The sequence below is a fragment of the Arvicanthis niloticus genome, chromosome 6 (genome assembly GCF_011762505.2).
Source record: "Arvicanthis niloticus isolate mArvNil1 chromosome 6, mArvNil1.pat.X, whole genome shotgun sequence".
NCBI classification, from domain to species: Eukaryota; Metazoa; Chordata; class Mammalia; order Rodentia; family Muridae; genus Arvicanthis; species Arvicanthis niloticus.
In genome coordinates this window covers 31,868,161-31,891,635 of record NC_047663.1, presented here as the reverse complement: position 1 = coordinate 31,891,635, position 23,475 = coordinate 31,868,161, and the positions used below count along the sequence as shown (strand labels likewise).

The window sequence follows — 23,475 nt, the reverse complement described above, 5'->3', positions numbered from 1 at the left end:
CTCCTGCTCCTGCTCCTGCTCCTGCTCCTGCTCCTGCTCCTGCTCCTGCTCCTGCTCCTGCTCCTGCTCCTGCTCCTGCTCCTCCTCCTCCTCCTCCTCCTCCTCCTCCTCCTCCTTCTTTTGAACCATGCATACTGGGGCTTGAACTGGTCCTCATGCTTGCATAGGAAGGACCTTACCCACTAAGTCATCTTCCTTCCATTCCACTTTATTTTTAACCTGAATTATTTCTGCAAGGCAGAGACTAGCAGACATGGCCATCCAGCTTCTTCGCTTGCAGGAGAAAATGTGAAAGTCTGTCCCCCCCTTCCCCCCATGCTGTGTAATGGTCTGACTATTTTTAGACTGGGCTGCTTGGGATAGAAGTTGCTATTTCAGTCTGCAGCCTGGTGGTGGGTAGACAGCTCCCACTTCACCCTATATGGAGTGCTTCCCATTTCATCCAACCTCAGCCATTTTGGAAGCTCGTTCTCCACCCTTTGAAATTCCTAGTAGGGTATGAGCCATGCAGAGAGCTCAGTTGTTGCCTACCTGTCAGGGTGAGGATGTGGTGGATCCTCAGCTACTTGGAGCAGGAGAAAAGCATTCCTCCCCAGGGTGTAATTATTTTTCTTTTTACTATTAAGAGCTGTATGGCAGCACTCTCGTCCCCTAGGAAATGAGTGATATAATCAGGGGATCTCCAGGGGAGAAGAGAAGTTTGGACTTGCATATCTATATGCAAGGATAGCTGGATACATGTCAAAGCTACTGGGTGGGTTCCTTGTTCTCCAAGCTGGCCAGTAGCTACACTCAGCGTGCTTATTTAGGCTCTAGCCGAACAACTAGAGCAGATGAAATGTCTTCATGGTTCCCATGTCCAACCTGTATTATGTATGGACTTGTCAGGAACTATCTGTTATTTGATCTGCAGTTACCAGGTTCTTCCCAATGGAAGAATATTAGTCTTTTGTATTCTTTTAAAGGTGTTTAAAATGGCTTGGTTATATAGTTGAGCCATTTTGTTCTTGGTGATTTTGGTGACTCCGCTTTTGGGTCAGTCTGGTACCGTTTCCCATCATGTGAATGGAGAATGTGATTGGTCAGATTGGATACTGGCAAACAAACACAAACTACCTTCGGACTATCTAGAATTTTAAAAAGGGGAGGGGCAGTGGTTGGTTATTGTTTTGATTTTATCTTTTGTTTTTTTTTTTTGTGTGTTTGGTACTGAGCATGTTGACAGGTGGAGCTCTGGGATCTCAAAGCCATCAAGGCTTCTACCCAGTTGTTTCTCTGTGCTTGCTGCTTTGCTCTTTAGTTCAGCAACTCCTCCCATCCCCCCACCCCATGTGTGTGAACCAGCACATCAGAATAATCCCCGCGTGAGCATAGTTCAGGGTTAGACAGAGTTGTTTCCATTCTTTCACTCGAATGAAACCGCAGCCTTGTGCTATGCACACTTTTCATCCTTCTGCTCATTTTGGGAAGGTTAGCTGAAAGGGAAGCCTGGTCCACGAGCATCCGTGCTGATGTGCCAGGCTGTGTGGATGTGTGTATTTTAGAGCCACAGTGTAAAGTGCTTACTTATCCTGGGTGTGGTGTCTGAAGCAAACTCTTTTTCAGTCAGGAAGAACGGAGGTGAAAATGTGCCTCCTTGTTTAGGTGGCCTCGAGGTAGCCAGGTATCGAATATGCCGCCCAGTGCCAGAACAGGTAACACAATACAAGAAAACTAGTCGGACAGGCCCTCTGCTGTGGGATGCAGGCTGTACAGATCTACATACATAAAGCTTTATGTGTCCTGAGTGAGAAAGCAGAAACCTTGCAAATGCGATGTGCACCTTTTTGTTTAATGATAGTAACAAAATTCAGGTGGGAGAAGCAGAAATCCTTTCTTCTAAGATTTAAAACTTGGTTGTGGAGCACCCCTTTAATATGAGGGGTACTGCTGAATTTGATGTGGTTTCTGTTTGCTTTTACTTGGCAGAAGTTTATCTGTTGAGCAAACTCAAAGGCTGTTTCATCAAATAAACGAGATGTTTGCTTTAGATTCACTGCTGCCGGCCAAGTTGACACTTCTTGAAATGGCTTCATTTCCTTGTCGATAACAGCAACTTTTTCAGAAGGGACTGAGTGACCCCTGCAGGCTTCCCGCAGGTCAGGTTAGAGTGTGCCTCACATGGCTTTTCTGTTTCCACAGTTTCATGAACCATCGGGCCCCAGCCAATGGCCGCTACAAACCAACTTGCTATGAACATGCTGCCAATTGCTACACACACGCAGTGAGTACAGCTTTTCTGTTGCCGTCTTTCCCACGAGGCTTGGGTGGGATGAATGACTTCTCCAGTAACTTCAGCATAAGTTGTTGGAAGTACTAAGCCTGGTGACCTTAAGTGCCTGAAGGTCAGTGTTGGGTTTCAGAATCTGAAAGTGTGGGGAGGGCTCTGGACACTGGAACCTGTGGCCCACACTCTCCTGGACTTGTGTGTCTCAGTAAATCTTCAGGAGAATAGTAGGAAGTAAGCACCCTAGTGAGGGGGCAGCAGAGAAGCTTGCTTATGGATGCTGCAGGGCCTTGAATGAAGAGTGCTGCTTTTTCAAGACAGCCATTGGACTTATTTGACTAGGGCAAGTCATGGTGTGTTGGAAAAGGAGGGCTTCTTGTTGTTGTTTTGTTTTGTTTTACCGAATGATTCTCTTGAGACAGGGAGGCTAAATCTTCTCACCCACACAGTGGTCCTTGCATTTTCTTATGTCATTGCACATTTCCTTTATCTTTGTTGTTTGGTTGTTTTGTTTTATTCTCCCTGAGAGTTTCATTTTGTGAGACATCTGGAGAGAAATAGTGCCTGGGATATTCTGAAAAACAGAAAAGTAGGGGAGAGAACGAATTTGCTCCTGTAGTGATGAAAATTAGGCAAGGCTTGAGTGATAGATGACTTGGGTCGGCATATCTCTGTGCTAATGTTTAAGAGCAGAGTGTGTGATCTTATTAAATCAATGCATATTTCGGAGTATTATAGACCCATGAGATTTCTAAAGACAGAAAGTATATCTAACCACCTTCATGTCTTTAAAGAGAAAGTATTATCGGGTGTGGTGGTGCATGCCCTAAATTTGAAGGCTAGCAAGGATAGTGCCAGCCTGTCTCAAAACACAACACAGCTAGAAACAAGGTAAACGGAGCAGATGCTTTCCCAGGACAGGAGTGAAAGGGACGGAATCTCTAGGGGCATTTTTTTCGGACAAGTAAGTTTTTCTTTATGAAAAAAAAAAAAAAGAATGTTATTACAGTTACTGCTCTTGTCTTGTTCTAGGCCACTGAAAACTGACACCTGATATTGAAATCTGGGTCTATGGTATAAAATATAACACAGAAGCCAACCATGGGGGCATGGTGCTGTAATCCCATTCAGGATTACAGGAGGGGCATCCAGAGCTCAGGATCCTTACCTGCTTAGTGGTTGGAAAGGAAAGAAACGGGAGGGAGGGAGGAGGCGGCAACCAGAATTCTAAGATTTTCGTTTTCTCAAACTTTGGGCTTCAGAGATGGATTATTCGACATGCACTATTTAAAATGAAGAAACCCCCTAACCCCTTTGCTCTGCAGGCTCTCACAAATAGGTAAATTGAACAAATCCAAAGGAAAAATCAGGACAAACTAATTCTACGATTGACCTGTGTGTGTGTGTGTGTGTGTGTGTGTGTGTGTGTGTGTGTGTGTGTGTGGTGTTTTATACAATGTAATATGAAGGTATTCTGTCATGTATCCTTCCCTTATATAGTAGATTGCAGACAGGATGGAATGCTTGGAAACCAGGTCCTCTCTGGGAATGCTGGCATAGGCTTGATGTTTGGATATTTTAAATACCTCCTATATATCAGATTACAGAGGAGAATGACATATACTCTTGTTTAATAAAATTAGGATAAAGAACAACTGTTTTGCAACAGTTGGGCAATGTTGTCTCTCTGCTTGTTTGTGCAGCCATTGGCTGGCCCAGTTCTTCAGGGACACCTGCTTCCAGGGCAGCAGCTAACTTCTGTCGCCTCTCATTTTGATTATACAAGGAAGACAAATGTTTGCTTAAAACGTGCTTTTTCACAATTGGCAAACCTCTGTGTTTTGTTTTGTTTTAGCAAAAAAGTCTCAATCCCGAAGACACCAGGGTACTTGCTCATTTCTCTTTGCCTTTCTTCCAGTTCCTCATTGTTCCAGCCATTGTGGGCAGTGCCCTCCTCCATCGGCTGTCTGATGACTGCTGGGAAAAGATAACAGCATGGATCTATGGGATGGGCCTTTGCGCCCTCTTCATCGTCTCTACAGTGTTTCACATAGTATCATGGAAGAAGAGCCACTTAAGGTACATGGGGCGGGCTGGGCACTTCCTCTGCAGGTCATCTTAGTTGACTAAGCAGTTTCTTCAGGTCCCAGCTATTGAAGTTTTGGTGGGATGAATAATAGGGCCTTTTCCTACTCCATCGGCTTTGAGCTACCCCTTAATTCAAGATATACTCTTGGATAGAGTTTTGAAGACCCAACTGCCTTGTTTGCATCTAAGAAAACAGTACCCTAGCTGGCTTTTGGGCTTTGCAGCTAAAACCCTGAGAGATTTCCAGTTCTCTCTTGTACACCAGGGACCCGATGAGAAAGAGAGCCAGCCATAGCTGTGGCTTCTTGAGGAAGGACATTGAACTTTGAAGCCCAGTCCTCCTGTGTTTAACCTTGAGCAATTCTACTTCATATAAAGAGTCCCAGTTTCTTCATTATGAAAATATTATTATGCTGTCTCGTGAGGTTATTGTGATGCAATGTGGTGAATAAGATGATAACTATGAAAATAATCTGAAAAGTATAAAATGTAGGATGAGGTGACCATGAGATCCATCCCAGTGAAGATTAACTATGAGGTACTTTCCAAACGAGATCAAGATCCTTGGCCTGGTCATAAGGATGTAAAAGTGTTTTTATTTGTCAGAATTAGGCTGCATCGTTTATGTGCAAATGGGTGCTTGTCAAATAAAACCTTAAATAATTAAATAGATTAACCTCCAGAGAGAGAGAAAAACAATTCTCACCCTGGAAGCCTTGGAGCAGGGGACCACTGATAGAGGGGCATGCATGAACTTTGAACTGGCCATGGTGGCACATACCTGTAGTCCTAGCCTGGGGAAAACAGAATCAGGATTGGAAGTGTGAAGCCAGTGTCAACTCTACAACAGAGACTGTGCTTCTAATCAGAGACGTAAGAAAAGACCTTTTGGCTTCATAAATTGTCAAAACAAAGTCCCAAGCATGATGACAGTCATACTTATAATCCCAGTACTCGGGAGCCTGAGACACCAGGATTGTCATGTGTTTGAGGCCACCTTAGATTACAGACTAAGTAAGTTCCAGTGAACTGCAGATTGAGACTCTATCTCAACAAAACAAAGAAGCCAAGAAAAATTGTCACTAGTGGGGAGGCAGGCTTTGGGAGAGGGTTCTTCTTGTTCCCATACTTCACTGTATCCTTTACAGTACTGCCCGAAGCTTGTGTTCTGCCACCCTTTCCTCAATCCTGTAATAGGTGACAGTTCCCTGGGATTAAAATAAAACCACAGCATTGAACCCCCAGGGTGGTCTGAGACTGGCACAGGACATTCACCAAAGAACCTGTGCTGGCTTCCCAGGACACGCAGTCACAGGACCCAGAGGAGAGTCTGGGAGGAGGACACTTCATTATCTTCTTGGCATAGCCTGACACTTGTGGTTGTCTTAGCACACTTGGCTCTGATGTCTGTATTTCTGAATCAATAAAGAGTTGTAGATGCCTACTTCGGTATTTGGGGCCTCCCTGGCAGCGGCTGGAGAAGGTTTAGTAGAAACAAGATTCTCTTGAACCGAGAAAGAGTATTGCTAGAATCACAGGCCACGAGTGGGTTTTTTTCCCTTGCTCAGCCTTCAATCAAACCATTTTTGTAAAGTTTAATTTAATCTGTTTTACTTATTCACTTTACATCCCACTCACTGCCCTGCTCCTGGTCACCCCTTCCTACAATCCTTCCCCCATCTCCCCTCCCCTTCTCCTCTGACTGGGTAGGCCCCCCTCTCCTCTCCAGGTATCCCCCCACCCCATCCTTGCACTTTAAGTCTCTCCAAGGCTAGGCACTTCCTCTCCCACTGAGACCAGACAAGGCAGCCCAGCTGAATATACCACATCCAGCCAACACCTTTTAGGATAGTCCCTGTTCCGGTTGTTCAGGACCCACATGAAGACCAAGCTGCATATTGGCTACATATGTGCAGGGAGGCCTAGGTCCAGCCCAAATCACACCATTTTTTTTTTTAAATGCCTAACAAAGCCAGAATTAGGAGAGAGAAGGGAAGTCCCAGTTTCTGACTATGTGCTGGGCAGTGTCTTGAGAACATCACCACATTTAATGTTTTGTGTGTTCAAGTTGGTCCCCTTTTTATGAGATCGTGTGACCAGGGAAGGTGGCTTGTGGAGTGTTCTCATTTTATGAGAAAGTGGTATTGGGATTATCCCTAGGATTTCATATATTCCAGGCAAGTATTCTGCCGCTGAGCTACATCCCCAGACCTCTTTCTACTTTTTATTTTGAGGAAAAGTCTGGCTTAGGATATGAACCCATTGTATCTCCCAGGTAATTAGCATCATCTTGGCTTCGGAAGCTGGGACCACAGGCCTATGCCACAAGGGTGAGCTGGTGGCAGATCACCAGTAAGACTCCAGGTTTGACTATCTGCCCTAACAGTGTCTAGAAAGCAGAGTTAGAAAGCCCTCTAACCTTGCAAAGAATCAAAATTATCTCAGGGGTTCAAAACAAGAATTTAAATTCTTTACTTTCTCCCTCCTGTTTCCCCAGTTTCTTGAAAGTAGAATTTTGCACCTGTGAGCCTGTGGCTACCTTTATTCCCAGGTGATTCTTAAATGTGGTGGTTTGATTGAATGTTTGCTTCTTTAGACCTGTAACTAAGTGACGATGGACTAAACTGTAGCTTCCGCACCATTCTTCTGCACAGATCTGATTCTTACTTATTTGCTCTCATGCCCCTGTCAGTCCGCTTGGCCAACAGCCTATGTGTATAGTGAGGCAACGTGAAGGGCCCAAGCCTCATAAGATGGTAGCGTCCATACCCTGGAAACCAAAACTAGATTCAGAACAACACTGTGGAGCTGGGCAGATGGCACCTGCCTGTAATCCCAACACTGTGAGACACGGAGGCAAGAGGAGCAGGGGTTCAAGCCTAGCCTCAGCTACATCACTGACAGTCCTCTGTATTTACACCTTTATTTACTTATTCTTGTTTTTAACTATTATTTATATGTGTGTATGTGCATCTGTGTGAATGTACGCCTCTGTGTGTGTGCATCTGTGTGAATGTACGCGTGCGTGCGTGTGTGTGTGTGTGTGTGTGTGTGTAGACCAGACAGGGCATCAGATTCTCTGAAGCTTCGTGGGTGTTACCCACGGGTGCAAGCTGCCTGACTTGGGTGCTGGGAAGCAAATACAGGTCTTTTGGATGAGTACTAAGCACCCTTTACCCACTGACCCATCTCTCCAGCTGCCTGCATTTATAATTTTAAATGACCTCAGTAAAACACAGGCTCTTTACCATGCATTTTGTAAGTCAGACTTAGCGGGTTGGATTTTGTACTTTCTGACTTTGATTTTTGGATCAACGTAAGAATGCAGTCGCTACCCTTTCATAGCAAATAAGCCATATTTATGTACGCTACTGCTGGCCCTGACCTATTGATTTCTCCTTATTTCTACTTACTGTCTACCCTGGCATCTTAAGCCATTTTAAGCATCATTTAAGCCAGTGAAAGCTGGCTTAAAGATGTGTGGGGAAAAAAAAAAACAAAAACCAACCAAACAAACAAAAAACCAAGAATGTGAACTCAGCAAACAAAAGTCTTCAAAATGAGATGGAGACCTGGTAGAACAGTAGTTCTCAACCTCTGGGTCGCAGCCCCTTAAGGGTTTGCACAATCCTCTTACATGGGTTGCATATCAGATATTTACATTAGGATTCATGCCAGAATCATAGCAGAAGTAGCGATGAAAATAATTTTATGGTTGAGGGTCACCACAATATGAAGAACTAACTGTATTAAAGGATCTTAGCATTAGGAAGGTCGAGCACCACTGTGGTACAAGAATGGGGGGAAAGTAGGGGCCAGTAAGAGATTGTGGAGGGGTGACTATGACAGAATGTGTTATGTATAAATATGAAATGGTCAAAAACTGAGTTTAAAGCAAGGAAAGGATTTTTCAGGGCACGGGAGCTGGGCATTAGGACTGAGCCATGTACTGTGATAGGAACCAGGCAGTGGTCTGCCCTCAGAGAGTTTAATCTTCCAAAAGAAAAGGAAAACATCAGAAAAGACTCATATCACCTGACTGTTGTGGGGCTCCCTCATCTCATGTCCGGTTATGTACATGACCCAAAAATATAAAGCTTTTTCTGTGGCTTCCTGTCATTAAAAAGAGCTGTGGCTTTGAAGGGCGAGCTGTGAGTGACCTGGGCAAATGAAGCAGGCATTGTAGCCGTAGACAGCCCATACTTCCTGTCTGAAGGTTTAACCTCTGCCCTCTTCACTTCCCCCCAACAGAACAGTGGAGCACTGTTTCCACATGTGTGATCGGATGGTCATCTACTTCTTCATTGCTGCTTCCTACGCCCCATGGTAAGATAGCATCCTGGTACCCTGGGAAAGCATCTTTACGATAGAGGTCCTCACTCCTTTCCTTTCCTTCTCTTCACCCCTCCCTGCAGTTGTCCCTGCATGCACTCTGCCCCTCCCACAGTGCATACCTGCACCCCCAGCCCCTAGTTTGATTTACCTGGTTACATTACTCACTACTTGGAAGAACTGTCTGGCATGAGATGATTTCAGAGGAGGTGCTGTAGACTGGAGTGTAGCTAGCAGGCTCCCTTTTCCCCTCCATCTTCTTTCCATATACCTCTGCTGCTTTTCAGAATAAGTAAAGATTGAATGTGGTGGATGGAAATACTGGAAATGCATATGAAGACAAGCAAGCATCCTTTAGAAATGTCTACTGTTTGTTTCTGCCTGCTCAATAGCCCAGTAGCTACTGTCTATCCACACATTTCTCATTCTTTCTGCTAACTAACCCAACTAGTTAACCACTTAAAATATCTTCTGTGCAGTTTGCTTCATCTTACTGCCCTTCTGACATAGATCAAATACAGCCTCTCATTGCTTTAAAAGCCAAAATTAGAGAAACTATAGTTTTTCCTCTAGACCTGGCCGCGTTTTAAATACTCAGAACTTCTCACTGAGCCATCCATGCTGTAGTCAGTAGAAACAGCAGGCCTCTAGAATCTGGCTCACGCAGGCTCAGTCACTCAAAAGAAATGTAATTATCTGTTTGAATAAAAAATGTCCAAGGCCTCTCCAGTACCTCTCACTAAATTATAGGTCTGATTCATATACGAGCAAGCATGCTTAAAAGCTTTTGTGAAGCAATTTAAAGTTGGGTAAATATGTAAAAAGAAAAAAACTATTAAGTATGCGCTCAAGAATCACACAGAGTAGGCAGTCTGTTCCTGTGTAGGTTTAGATATGTCTATAGTTATAAATTTTCCTTTTGAGAATATTAGTTTTATAGTTATAGCCAAACTGAACATTTTTTTTTTCGTATTTGTTTTTAATATACCAGGGCACATGATGTTGTGGTATGTTGAAATGTGACAGAACACATCCCATAGCACATGCTGAAGGAATTCTCATGTTCTGTCTTGGCAGAGAGGTTGCTAAAGGAGACATGTATATTAGGTGTCCGCTGTTGGTATGTGATCCTGGTTCAGGATTTTATTCTGGGTTCTCCATAAGCTTTGTCAGCATCCCAAATGTGTAGTCAGAAATAAAACCGCCAGTAGCCTTTACTTCAGTGTGACCCTGTTAGGGAAAGTCGGGCTTGACAGGCATACTGACATGTCTGTTTTTAGCTGGTGCTATTTTTAAATCATATGTAATTCTGAATACTAAAATTCGACCAACAGTCTTTTCCTTGAATGATTAGTTTCACCAAGACTTCCAAAAGCTTCCCTGCTATGTTGAAGGCCGTGTCTTTCTGTCATCTTACTGTTTGCTGTCACTGGGCGAGCATGGGCTCCAGATTCCTGTCATTTACACCTTTTATTGTCATTTACATTTATAGGTTAAATCTCCGTGAACTTGGACCCCTGGCATCTCATATGCGTTGGTTTATCTGGCTCATGGCAGCTGGAGGAACCATTTATGTATTTCTCTACCATGAAAAGTAAGAGAAAGATCGCTTCCGTTTGATAGTTTAACAATTAACTGCCTAAATTATCCCTGTGGTACAGTGCAGGTTCCTTTGTGCTGGTGCTTCACAATAGTAGAAATACATAAAAAGAAAACGTATGGCTCTTTAGTAAATCTTCAGTGCCGTTTGGAATTCACTGTTGCTGGACGTGCTGAGGTGGGAAGGCGTGAATGTGTCCTGATGAGGTTGAAGGACGTTTTAGAGCCGTAGGGACCTTGTTTTTTCTTATGCAGAGGCAAGCTAGCCCTGTTTGTTTCACAGACATCTTAAGTGGAAACTAGCCTTCTTCCAGTTTCCATGGAGATGGGGGTAACCGATACTAAGTGTCACAGCACGGTACTCACCTAAATAGGAATCTGGAGAGTGTTTGGGGGAAAGAAGCCGGCGCTGGACACAGCTTTTCCCCTTACTCAATACGATAGTCAAAAGTGTGAGCATAAACAAAGTGTGAGCATAAACAGAGGCATATTGAAGTGCACCATTTCAATCCGAAGAAATCCTGCAAGGTCATCATCTTCAGCTGTAGGCGTAAGAATTACGAGCATGAGAGCAGGAAGAAAACGAACTTTGCTATGAGATCATCACCTGAGAAAGTTAGAAGCTTCATCTATGAAGTTCACCCATGTATCTGCCTAAACAAGATCTGAACAAAGAAAACACCAGCAGACATATTGATCCTGGAGCTCATCATAGGCACCTGACTCCAATTACCCTTTGAGTGTAACAACTGCTAAGTATATTATGTAATGCACATCCATGTAAGGGCACATGCGCTTCTTAGATGCAGGCTTCTGGATTTTAGTCTCCAGACAGCATAGCAAGTAAAGACAGACCTTTCTGGTAATCCAAGGTCTGCAGCCCATTCTTCCTCCACGAGGACTAAAGTTCTCAAATAGCCTGCAGCCTAGTGGGATTCGACAGGAAATACGAGTGCAAAATGAAGAGACAAACAGAAAACTCATCCTGTGCTCTGGCTACTGCCTGCCACTGAAGAAAGCTGTGTTTCCCCCTCCTCTCACCCTTTCAGGGTCCTTTTAACTCTGGATGGAACTGGTGATGGGCCAACCAGAGAAGGTGGGCAAGGGAAAATGAGTGTACTGGGCCAGATTACAACTAGCTTTGTCTGCAGACCTGTTCTAGGCAGCATGAGCTAATTTCTGCCCTTTTCACCCTAGTAAAAACTTCACATCATTGTTATTCAGTTCGATATATTAGGGAGAGGCTTGGTGGTCTCCTGCTGGGAAATGGCGTCTCCTTTGAGTAGTTTAGAAGCTTATATTTCTCTTTCAAAATAAAGAAAAGGGAAGCTAGTGTGTGCATGCAGTCCCCAGATGTGTGTCTAACCATTTGTGTCCCTGCAGGTATAAAGTGGTTGAACTTTTCTTCTATCTCACGATGGGATTTTCTCCAGCCTTGGTGGTGACATCAATGGTGAGACGTGGCTTTAGAATTAATACTCTGATATCGTAATAGAATGCAGTTTTCCCTTTTGGAGCTATGATATGTCCATTAACTATAGACTTGGGAGAGAAACATACATAGATAATACAGCCTGTCACTGTTACACTAGTTACTCTCAAGGCTTGACAAAGCTGTGTATATATTGGGTTTGTTCTGTACTGTTTTGTTTTGGTTATGGGTCTAGTCTGGCCCCCAGCCCTATCTCATCACCTGTCTTTCAGAGACTCATCTAAAAGACTAGAACTGGCTGTTTCAGTGTAATTAATGGGGCTATTTAGGCCTGAATCTCTGGAAGAGGCTATTTGGCGATCTGTTATGGTGAAGAGAACATGAGTTACTGACATAAAATCTTAAGAGTTAGAAGGATCATTGAAGGTTGTGGTGGGACCACCATATGGTCCCTACCCAGCCAAGGAGGGAAAGCTGTAAGTCTGAGGTCAGAAGGAAAAGGCCAACACTTACCCCAGCTTCCTGCTCCATAGCTTCGATTCCTTCTACTTCATTTTTTTTTTTTTTCATTTGCTTTAAAGTAGTATTATCTCTCTTTCTAAGAAAGGAAAGTGGCTTTTTGTTTGTTTGTTTGTTTGTTTGTTCATTTTTTGAGACAGGGTTTCTCTGTATAGCCCTGGCTGTCCTGGAACTCACTCTGTAGACCAGGCTGGCCTCAAACTCAAAAATCCACCTGCCTCTGCCTCCCAAGTGCTGGGATTAAAGGTGTGCGCCACCACTGTTTGTTTGTTTTGGCTTTTTTTTTTTAATCTGCTATTTTACTTTTAACTTTGCTTGAGAATAACTTGGGAACTTCAGAAAAAAAATGTTACATTATCTTCAGTGGATTCTTATATATGGTATGTTTCAAGTTCTCTTTCCAGTGGAATTGCCATATAGGAATCCATGTACATCTGTCACTTTGAGTCACAACTATACATTACAGTCCCATCCAGCTCTGTTGGCCCCTGGCTTACTTTCTCCAGTGTCTTGTGTTTGGCACTGGCTGTTAGCCACTGTACTAATTAGAGAACTGCAGCTTGTTCAGTTTTAACTCATTTCTTTATTCTCAGTTGCCCAGGGGCAGGATTGTACCTGAGATTTTATTACTGAGTTTCTACATACTACCTGAGAATGTACTTCCACTCTCTAGTGTTCGCCTCCCACTCCTAGGGCCCACCTCCCACTCCTAGGGCCTGCCTCCCTCTCCCCAATGCCTGCCTCCCCGTCCCCTCCCCAGGGCCCACCTAACACTCCCCAGTGCTTTCCTCCCACTCCCAGTGCCCAACTCCCCAGGGCCCACCTCCCTTCCCACTCCCCAGGTCCACCCTCCTCAGAAGAGTGCCCCTTGGAGCTAAAACTTGGTTCTGAGTTTTTAGGAAACACTGCTTGTGAAAATGTCAAAAATGATATTCCCTTAAGATATGAGTTTGATGGTGATTTTAATGATTACCTAGCACCAGTGCACAGATAAATACATATGTCAATGTCTGTGTGTGCGTCCACATAGACGTACACGGCTCACTTGGCAAAGGCAGCAGAGAAGGATGGGAAGAGGGAGGCAGGTGTGTGACTGAAGTGAGAAAAGTGGGCCACGGCTATTGCATCCTTAGAGGGCAGTTCGGGACAGCCAGAGCCGTAATAGCAAAGTCTATGTGGATTGGTTACTAATTATTAGAGCAGAGTTTCAAGTCAGTTCCCTCTGGCTGTCATAAAAGCAGGTTTATCCAGTATTTTTACTAGCCCAGATCTGCAATCGGCCTTTTCCTAGATGCTATAATAGCCAGTGACTAATGTTTATGAAAATGAAGCCAGGTAATTCACACATTGCTGCCACAGAACTTGAGGTCCAACAGGCAGACACAGTTTCTGTTCAATTGGAGACTGTAATAAAGTTTTATAATGTCCCTGATGGCAGGGGCTGGGGGGTGGGGAGGGGAGAAACAACTCAGGTTGCTATGGGAACATAAGGTTGAAATACTAAAATAAGTGATAGGTACACCGATTCAGAAAGACAAGTAGAAATCAGGACGCTGTCAGAGTGAGGCAGGTGCTACCAACAGAGGAGACAGCATGCCCGGGGAGGGCACAATCATCTTTGGAGCGCTGATAATAATCTGGGGACTTAGACAGAGTCCAGATCAAAAGGGTTATGTAAGAGTGACTGCTGAGCTCTGGAGCTGAGTCGTGGATCTCAGACTCCACCCTTCTGCCACAAAGAGCTATAGCACTGGATAATGAATTAAAGCCGCTGGCTTTTCAAGCATCAGACACAGATAGTGCAGGACAGGACGTGATGCTTGAAGGAAGAGACTTTGGGTTCTACCGCCTCCCCATTGTTTCCCTGTAGATTTTCCAAATAGCAATTAAAAGAGAGCTCAGAGAGCAGCTGTCTTCCTAGAAATCAGATGTGGGATAGTTGATGGGGCAGAGACCTAGGGAGGACAGAACTACTGAGACAGACAGACCTCCAGGAATCTATAGAGGAATATGCTTGGCCAAGCATCAAGCTGGATTTATGCAGGGCAGAATTCTGGACGTCCTCACTGAGAAGAACCATTTGAAGGTGGGGAGCTAAACGGTGATGCCAGAAGCACTGGATTTGGAGGAATAGTGGAGTCCCTACCATCCTAAGTGGTAAAACCACATCGGATATCAAATGTCTCTGGCTTTCAGGGATGACCAGGGTCACTGTAGAGACAGAGCTCCTCTGCCCCTGTATCTGAGTTGCTTTTAATCACTGTGACAAAAAAAAAAAGCTCAAAACAAACAAACAAACAAAACAAACAACAACAAAACATAAAAAAGGAAGGGAGAAAAGGATTTATTCTGGCTCATAGTGTTGGAGGCTTTAGACTGCAGTTACTTGACTCCTGGTTGTGGGCTCTTACATGGGAAGGCAAACTGTGGAGGGAGCACATGAAGCAGGGTGGAGTACCTCATAGCAGACAGAGAGATCGCTAAGAAGGAGCCAGGGACAAGCTAGGCCCTTGACAGGCATGCCCCCACCAATCTGCTTCCTCCCACAAGGCCCCACCTTGGAATAGGTCAGTATATAAAATCTTCTGATTAAAATAGACAACATAACTAGACCATAAAGCAATCTTTGGTACTAAAAGAATTAGAACTATGCTACAATAAAAGATAGCTACATCCCGAGTGTTTAAAGATTAGACAGCACACATCTCTATAAACTCTTGCGTCTTTGAATTGACTTGTAATGAATATGCAACCTGACAATTCATGGGCTTCAGCCCAAGTGGGGTTGGGAAAGAGGTGCGGTGCTTTAGATGCCTCTATGAGTGTGCAGGTTGCTTTGATGAATCATCCTGACTAGGCCGAGGTACCTAGATGTTTGCCCATTAACAGCCTGATTGTTGGGAAGGTGCTTCTTCAGTATCATTAGCATTCAACTCAGTAGATACAGAGTGTATTCCCTGTAGTGTGGGTGGGCCTCTACCAGTCACCTGAGGACCTTAGGGACGGAGGCTTTCCTAGCAAGGATCCTCCCCTGCCTTTGATGCCAGCTGCAGTAGGAAAGTTACCTGAACCACTGTCTGACAACCTCCTGCAAGATTCAGGCTTGCTGCTCTGTAATTACACAAGTCAGTTACACACACACACACACACACACACACACACACACACACAGAGAGAGAGAGAGAGAGAGAGAGAGAGAGAGAGAGACCTGTGCTGCATGCAGACATAAAGACATAAACATCCATTTTACTGACTCTGTGCCCAGTCTTGCACAGGGTAGTCTGGAACCCTGATTAGGGTGATAAGAGAATGAAGAAAGAACAAACACATGAACAGAAAATCTGGGATCAGATAAGCTATGCTTATTCTGACAGAGGGACACCAATGATGCAACCTAAAACCTGAGCGAGTTTATCTTGTATAAGCATGACGAGAAGGAGGTGTTAGGTAGCCCTATCAGGTCTCATAGGGGAGCAGTCTCAGAGTACAGTCATCTGTAAGGAAGATGTTGCAGGTGCTAGATTTTGCACACTCCTGTAGATCAGGTGTTGGCCAACACTGCTTTTTGGACCAGAGGGATGCTTTGCCATCTCTTGAGTCTGAAGCACTGGCATCCTTTACATGCCTGTGCCTGTGATAATACACGTTCACTCCAGGCTTCCTTAGCTCCTATGTTTCTATATCTCTTGAAGAACTCTGAGTAACACTATTAAAAAGAAAAAAGTTTTAAAAATGATGATGTAAACATCTATCTTCAGATGGAAAGAGTAAGTAAAGCCTACAATAACTAACAGTATAGAAATAGTTAGAGGGCTATGGGTGTGGCTTAGTGATAGAGACTTTACTGGGCATGTAGGAGGCTAAATAGACACACACACACACACACACACACACAAACACACACACACACACACACACAGAGAGAGAGAGAGAGAGAGAGAGAGAGAGAGAGAGAGAGAGAGAGAGAAAACTCAACAACTAGAGAAAAATCCATGAAACCAAAAGCTGTTCCTTTGAAAAGGTTCCAATCATACATTATGGCAAACTTTATACTTAGGATCATAATAATAATTCTTCTATACAGACTTTCTCAAGTAGAGTAGAGGACCCTGGTGAGGTGGACCGTGTTTGAATTTCCAGTACCTGAGAGCTAGAGGAACGAAGATCAAGAGTTCAAGACAAGACAAGGCTACGTGAGAGCAATAAATTAATCAGTCAATCAAACAAACAAAACTGGATTGGAAAAAAACACCTCCTAGTTTGTTTTATAAAGCCAAGATTAATTACCCTGAGAATCAAATGCATGTTGCAGGAACACGTTGCAAGAGTACACCAGTACTCTTGAAACAGAAAAGTCTCCAATAGAGTATCATAGTATCAAATCTAGTTTCATGAGGATGCAAAAAAAAAAAAAAAATCATAATCAGGTTAGATTTTCCTGGAGCCATTGGTCCATCATTTAGAAATCAGTCATTGAAATTTGCCACATTGCAAGAATCAATGAGAAAGAGTGGCTCTCTCAACTGATGAAGGAAAAGCTTTTGACAAGTTCAGTATTCAACCATCATTTTAAAATTCTCATCAAACTTAGAAACTTCACAGATCTGAGAAAAGTCAATTAAGGAAACGCCACCAGCAAATGCCACATTTTTTAGTGAAAGACGGATTGGTCACAAAGCAATAATGCATACCCTCACTTCTTCTTGTCAACATGTAAGTGATGTACCAGGGATATGGTAAGAGATCAGAGAAACAGAAGCAAGCCAGTGGAAAAGAACAGGAGACGGACTTTTTATTTGTAGATGAGTTTCACCACTGGTTAGAAGCTGGGATCTGTAGAAAAGTTCTAGACATTGAGAATGAGTTTATCAGCACAGTTGGCTACAGTGTTAAAAGAAATAGTGACATCGTACCTGTTTGTGCCACTGGCCTGTCTCTAGAGGTCCCTGAGAACTTAAGGCACACAGTGGGATGCAAAAAATAGCCATCAGTGCACTTAACGGTGTGAGGAGATGTGTTCGTGTGGTGTTAAAGAAAGCAGGCACCAAGAGGACTGAAGAACTCAGGAAGGTGGGGTGGAACACGTGACACCATTATGCAGAATCCAGCCCAGTATAACGTCCTAGACAGATTCTTCAACTGGGAGAAGGATAAAGAATATAGATTTTGACCTATGGTCCAGATCACTAACTCTGTGAGGACCTGGGATGACTGAAGAAGATTGGAGCCCACAGAGGGCTGTGCTGTCTCTCTGGGACTGGGCCATGGGTATGTCCAGGAAGAAATGAGTCTACAAACATTTTATGCTAATAAATAGTTTATTTAGGAAGCGGTGGCATTTATATATAAACACGACTCAATGGAAGAAGGGAAATGTTTTTAAGAAAAAGGTCTAGAACATTTGAATGTCCATTTCACGTCATGCAGAAACTCCATTTGAAGTATAGGCTTAGCTATGAATCAAGAAGTTTCAGATTTCTTGGAAACACAAACGTCAGGAAACCAGGAACATCTTGTTGCAATTTTTTTGGATAGGCACAGGTTTTGGAAGCCACGGAAACAAAGACCATAAAGAAGAAAAAGTAAATTGAGGAAAGTTTCAAAATTAAAGCTTTTGCTTCTGTGAAGAAAATGGACGGCCAGTCACAGCCCTGTAGGAAACACTTGCTGTTTCTGTGATAAAGGGCATGCATCCTAAAAGTAGCCATTTGTTAAATATATGCTCAGTCTGTGGTCCTCCAAATCAAATCTAAAGCCGGTAAAGATGGGCACAAAGTTTTGACAAAAACTTGCAAAGAAAAAGAAAACCCATAACCCTTTGAAAACGTATGGATATAATTAGTGGTCAAGAAAATGGAAATTAAAACCCCAGCGAGCTGCCGAGACATACGTGAAAGAGCAGTTATGATTGGAGGCCTGCAGTAGAACGGGTCCCACCAGCGCATATAATGTGTAAAATGATACGGCCTGCCTCCAAAAGTTTACCTCTTAAATTTTTAGTTTGTAATAAAATTAAGTGCATTTATTTCGGGACTTGGTAGTTTACTTTAACAGAAATGGAAACATATATCGCAAAAAAAAAAAAAAAAAAAAAAAAAAAAAAAAAAAAAAAAAAAGATTCATGAAGTTAAAAAAAAAAAAACAGGCTTATTCGTTGCAGTTTCCAAAATAGCAAGAGTTAATAAACTATGTTAAATGAAGGAACTACTAAGCAAAACAACAACAAACCAAAACCAAGCAAACAAACAAAAGGAAAAGAGAATTGAAAATATGTGCTTGGATTTATGTGACTCTCAGAAAATAAGCAGTATAATTCTTTTATCTGAAGTTCTAGAGCCAGGGGTTCCATATGTGGTAGCAGTGTTAAGAGCAGTGCTTGCCTTGGTGGCTGGAGGGGTCCAGGATAGATTGGGACTGGGATGCCAAAGAACTTTACAGAAGCATTTACATGGAAGTTCTCTTCATCCTCTTCATCCTCTTCCTCTTCCTCCTCCTGCTCCTCCTCCTCTTCCTCATCTTCCTCCTCTTCTTCCTCATCTTCCTCCTCTTTTTCTTCTTCCTCTTCCTTCTCTTCCTCTCCCCCCTCTCTGCCTTTCTCTGTCTCTACCCCTCAACTCCCCTCCCCATGCCCTAAATAAACTATTCTATACTATACCCGTTGTATGGCTGGTACCTCATCCTCATCTTCCTCCTCTTCTTCCTCATCTTCCTCCTCTTTTTCTTCTTCCTCTTCCTTCTCTTCCTCTCCCCCCTCTCTGCCTTTCTCTGTCTCTACCCCTCAACTCCCCTCCCCATGCCCTAAATAAACTCTATTCTATACTATACCCGTTGTATGGCTGGTACCTCAGAGGGAAGGGATGCTTCAGCATGGGCTCACAGAAGCACTCCCTTCCCCTGCACCATATCGGGCCTCTACCAAACATATCCCTGGCTTCCCTTTCTTTTTAATAAAACACAACAGATGTAACCGATGTAATCAAGCTCTTCTGTTTCATTCTCATCTGTATACCCCACAAAATTCAGCACACAAACCCATTTTGAAAATGCCCATTTCCCCAGTGCCAAATGAAAGTTCAGACATCAGACCTCTTCATTTCAGGTCCCAGTTCTGACACTAGGAGACTCCCTGGCCTTGAGAAAACTATCTAACCTCTCCAGTTTTTGTTAGTCAATGCTGTTGGTAATGAATGGTACCCAAGTTAGGGTCGTGAAGGTTAACATGGACAAATACACAGGAGTGCTTCATGGTGTCTATCAGGCGGTGCCAGCAACATCACCTCTCTTAGCCTCCTGCCCTCCAAATAAGGAGGTGCTATTTCACGAGTGACACTTCCACTTGGGGCTCCCGCTCCCCCTAGGAATCCATGGCAACCTTTATCCATCAGGAACAGCATTCCTAATGCACATACAAGAATATTGTATGATCAGTGTTGGTAGCCCTGTAACCTGTATGTATGATCAGTGTTGGTAGCCCTGTAACCTGTATGAAGCAATACAAATGGATGACTTATTGGCTTGAGGGTTTTGGCTTTAGTTTTTTTTTTTTTTTTTTTTTTTTTTTTTTTTTTTTTTTTTTTTTTTTTTTTTTAACATTTTAATTAATGTCTAGCTGAACCTGTCTCTTCTTACCAAGAAAAGAAAATCTGGTATGGGTCATTTTGAGTTGCCTCCTTTCTAACCTTTTAATCCTGCAAAACCTTTGAAGTTCATGGTAATGTTGGAAATAGGATTGATCATCACACTGGGCCCTGTGTCCTCCCACCGGCCTTCAGCAACCTCTTCCTATTGCTTCTGGCTAGGCCTGTGGGCTCCTTCCTAGCAGGTGGCTGAGCTGGCATTTCCTCTTGCTTTTGCCTGACTTGGCCACTGGGACCTTCGGGTCTTGGAGCATGCTGGTGTTAGCACCCATCTGTCTGCGTTCTTGTTCCCTTCTAAGGGCTGGCCACCCTCTGGCTTGGCTCCTGCTTCTCTTACAGGCGCCTCTTTCCTCTGCAGCACCACCTCCCTGATCTCATGCATTCAAGTCTCTATAGTTCACTCTTATAGATGGGTCTGGGTCTTTGAATCTCTCAAGACAGCCTTAAAAATAAGTGTTGTTTTTCACTTAAAACATATAGGACTTAGTTTTAACACCAGGATGTACGGGCCAAATTAGGGAATTCCTAAGACTGTGATGTGTCCCTTGTCAGCAGTAAAGATGCCCTAAATTCATATATGCTGCAAAGATTGGGGGTGGGGGGTGTGGAGCACGTGTAACACCAGGATGTACGGGCCAAATTAGGGAATTCCTAAGACTGTGATGTGTCCCTTGTCAGCAGTAAAGATGCCCTAAATTCATATATGCTGCAAAGATTGGGGGTGGGGGGTGTGGAGCACGTGTAACACCAGGATGTACGGGCCAAATTAGGGAATTCCTAAGACTGTGATGTGTCCCTTGTCAGCAGTAAAGATGCCCTAAATTCATATATGCTGCAAAGATTGGGGGTGGGGGGTGTGGAGCACGTGTGCCGGGGAGAACCAGTCAATACAGATGGTGGGAGAGAGGTCAAAGGCATGTGGCAAGCCTAGCAGAGATATAAGTAAGTTTTTTAGGCCTGCCCCATGTAGAAGGAAGCTTCCAAAGGGTAATCTGGGAAATGAGGGTCATGCAGCCTTCGCAGGCACGTCACAGCTGACCGTGATTGCAGTCTGCTCAGGCACACAGTTAAATGAGCAGAATTACCACTTTGTCGCGTGGAGCCTATAATGTGTCCAATGGTCAGATCCATGCCTGCAGATGCAGAGGGTATTCCAGGTCAAGCCGGTGAGGCATTTTACAATTGCTTTATGTTTACAGATAAGGGTGTTGTTCACATCGTGCTTTTAACTGTGCAGAAAACCAGGAGCTTTGGGGGAAAGGACAGTACCTTTTACCTTGTCACATCAGAGTAACATCAAACCTTTTCATCCCCCTCCCCCACCCCACCCCCCCCCCCCCCCCCCCCCCCCCCGCCTCTGTTGACAGAATAACACTGACGGACTTCAAGAGCTTGCCTGTGGGGGCTTGATTTACTGCTTGGGAGTTGTGTTCTTCAAGAGCGATGGCATCATTCCATTCGCCCATGCCATCTGGCACCTGTTTGTGGCCACAGCAGCTGCCGTACACTATTATGCCATTTGGAAGTACCTGTACCGAAGTCCTACGGACTTCATTCGGCATTTATGACCAGTCTGTGCTAGGTTTTTCCAATCAGTATTATCACAATTGAGGCACTTGAGTGGGGGTGAGAGCTGAATGTTGCACACAGAAGAAGAATGAGCAACTTGCACTGACTTCCTTTAATTTTTTTAAATATAATTACTGTGAAAGTATAAAAGCTGTGCCTTGGAGTTTTCCTCTCCACAGGCAATAGATTAAGGTAGTGAATCAATTCTTCATTCCATTCCACTATCATGAAGGACTCGGGAGAGACATGGCCAACTGATGTTTACAAACCAGAATTTTGTATTTTTGTTTTACAGATTTTAACTACGATGATTTTTTCTAAATTAGTAGGTCAGGTTGTCAAAGTCAGTGCAATAATGCAACTTCCTTTTTAAGAAAAACAAAAGTTGTTTCTACCACGTTTCCCGTTCACTGTGTAAAAGAATCATGGAAACTTAACACTACTTTTTACCATGTTTCATCTTGACATAACATGGTTATTTTTTAAAAGGAGGCTTCAGTTCTTTTGTAAATTTTTAAAAGAAACTATTCCATTGACGCACACCCCTGTGGGTCCTCATTCATGAGAAGTTTTGCAGCAAGCGGTCAACATTCCACAGACAAACATTATACCTCTTCTGACAGTTTTATTAAGTATGGAGAACTTGCCAATTTTTTAGAAAAACTGCAGTTTTTTCCAAACTTTTCTGCCAATCTCTGACCCTGAATTCAGTGCTGCTTTGGACTGATGTCCTTGACCTGGTATGGGCCACCAGGGGTAAGACAGTGTTTTGACACATCAACTTTTTCAGAAGACAACTCTGCTGTATGCCTTTGCCACATTTTCTCTGGGGTCTCTCTTCACAGTGGAGGAGGATCCTGTCCGGATTATGACAGTATTGTTGGGTTGCCCATCTGCCAGACACTTCTCATGAGCTTTCTGAATTATGGTGAATTGTATTGCCACTCTGGTGCCCAGCAATTCAAGTCTCTGTGGTTGAGCCACTTAACTTTACTGTATCAGTTTGATAGTCATTTTAATTGTGGGACTAGACACACAAACTCACATTTCTGCCTTTTCCTCTGCATTTCTCAATATACTCTGTTTTTTTCACACCATAAATAAAACATTGATTGACAGGTAGAAGCTCGTGTCAGTAGTCTATGGGTTTTATGCTGACTCAGTGGAGTGATATTTATATATTATTTCTAGTTTCCTCTCAATGTCTTATATTAAGATTGATATATTAGTTGCTTTTTGGTTAATCTATCTTGGTGTTTAAGAGAAATGAAGTCACCTTGCCTTTAGATCAGATGTTAATATAACCTGTTTGTCTAGAAGTAGGCTTGCTCAATGAAACTGTCAGATTAAAGATATGCTTTATTAATTGAAATTCTGTACAGCTGTAAGTTTAAAAGGAAGTTTATTTTGTATGTATGTTTGGGCTCTGATTTTGATAGATTGTAAAGGAACAACTGAAGAACTGACTGCTGGGAATTTCTTTAGTAGTCAAGGGTACCCAAGGATAACACCAGCCAGGCTGCTCTCTCTGCATGATTCTGAACATTTAGGTGCCTGTTATTTTACTGTGTATATTTTACTTTAAATATATTAACTTTTTTTGTGGATTCATTTAAAGTCTGCTCATATGTAACACTGTCAAAACCACTAAAATGTATGTAAGAACTTGTGCTGTAGATTAGAATAAAGTTGTTACTTGGGTTGACTTCGTTGTCTGGAGCATATGGCTGAGAGTAATGCTGGGTGTTTGGGAGCTTGAGTGAATCACACTTTTGTAATTGGTGTAGTAGTCTTCCAAAAATCAGAATGCAGAGGGAGACAAACTGGTCCTTTCATTTTTAACCTTCTAATCTGCCTTGTAAATACTGACTTGCCAGAGCTAACTCAAGCTTCATTCAGCACCTTACCAGTTCTCTGGTGGCAGGGAGTATTGATGTGACATGCAATCTCAGCTCAGTTAAGAAACTGAGTCAGGAGGGTTTCAGTGAATTTGAGGCTAGCATGGGCTACACAGTAAGTCTGAGGCCAGTCCC

At 43.3% G+C, this 23,475-nt stretch overlaps 1 protein-coding gene across 2 annotated transcripts in view; it reads left to right on the top strand.

Moving 5' to 3' along the window:
* Window positions 1–23,147, top strand: part of Mmd (monocyte to macrophage differentiation associated) — an 86,406-nt gene extending 63,259 nt beyond the window's left edge. For both annotated transcript variants that reach the window (XM_034504904.2, XM_034504905.2), the window contains 6 exons: window positions 2,182–2,263; window positions 4,185–4,345; window positions 8,606–8,680; window positions 10,179–10,280; window positions 11,669–11,738; window positions 21,241–23,147. In XM_034504904.2, the coding sequence (XP_034360795.1) occupies window positions 2,182–2,263; window positions 4,185–4,345; window positions 8,606–8,680; window positions 10,179–10,280; window positions 11,669–11,738; window positions 21,241–21,441 (691 nt within the window). In that variant the 3' untranslated portion in view covers window positions 21,442–23,147. The remainder of the gene's footprint in view (window positions 1–2,181; window positions 2,264–4,184; window positions 4,346–8,605; window positions 8,681–10,178; window positions 10,281–11,668; window positions 11,739–21,240) is intronic.
* The last annotated feature ends 328 nt before the right edge of the window (window positions 23,148–23,475 follow it).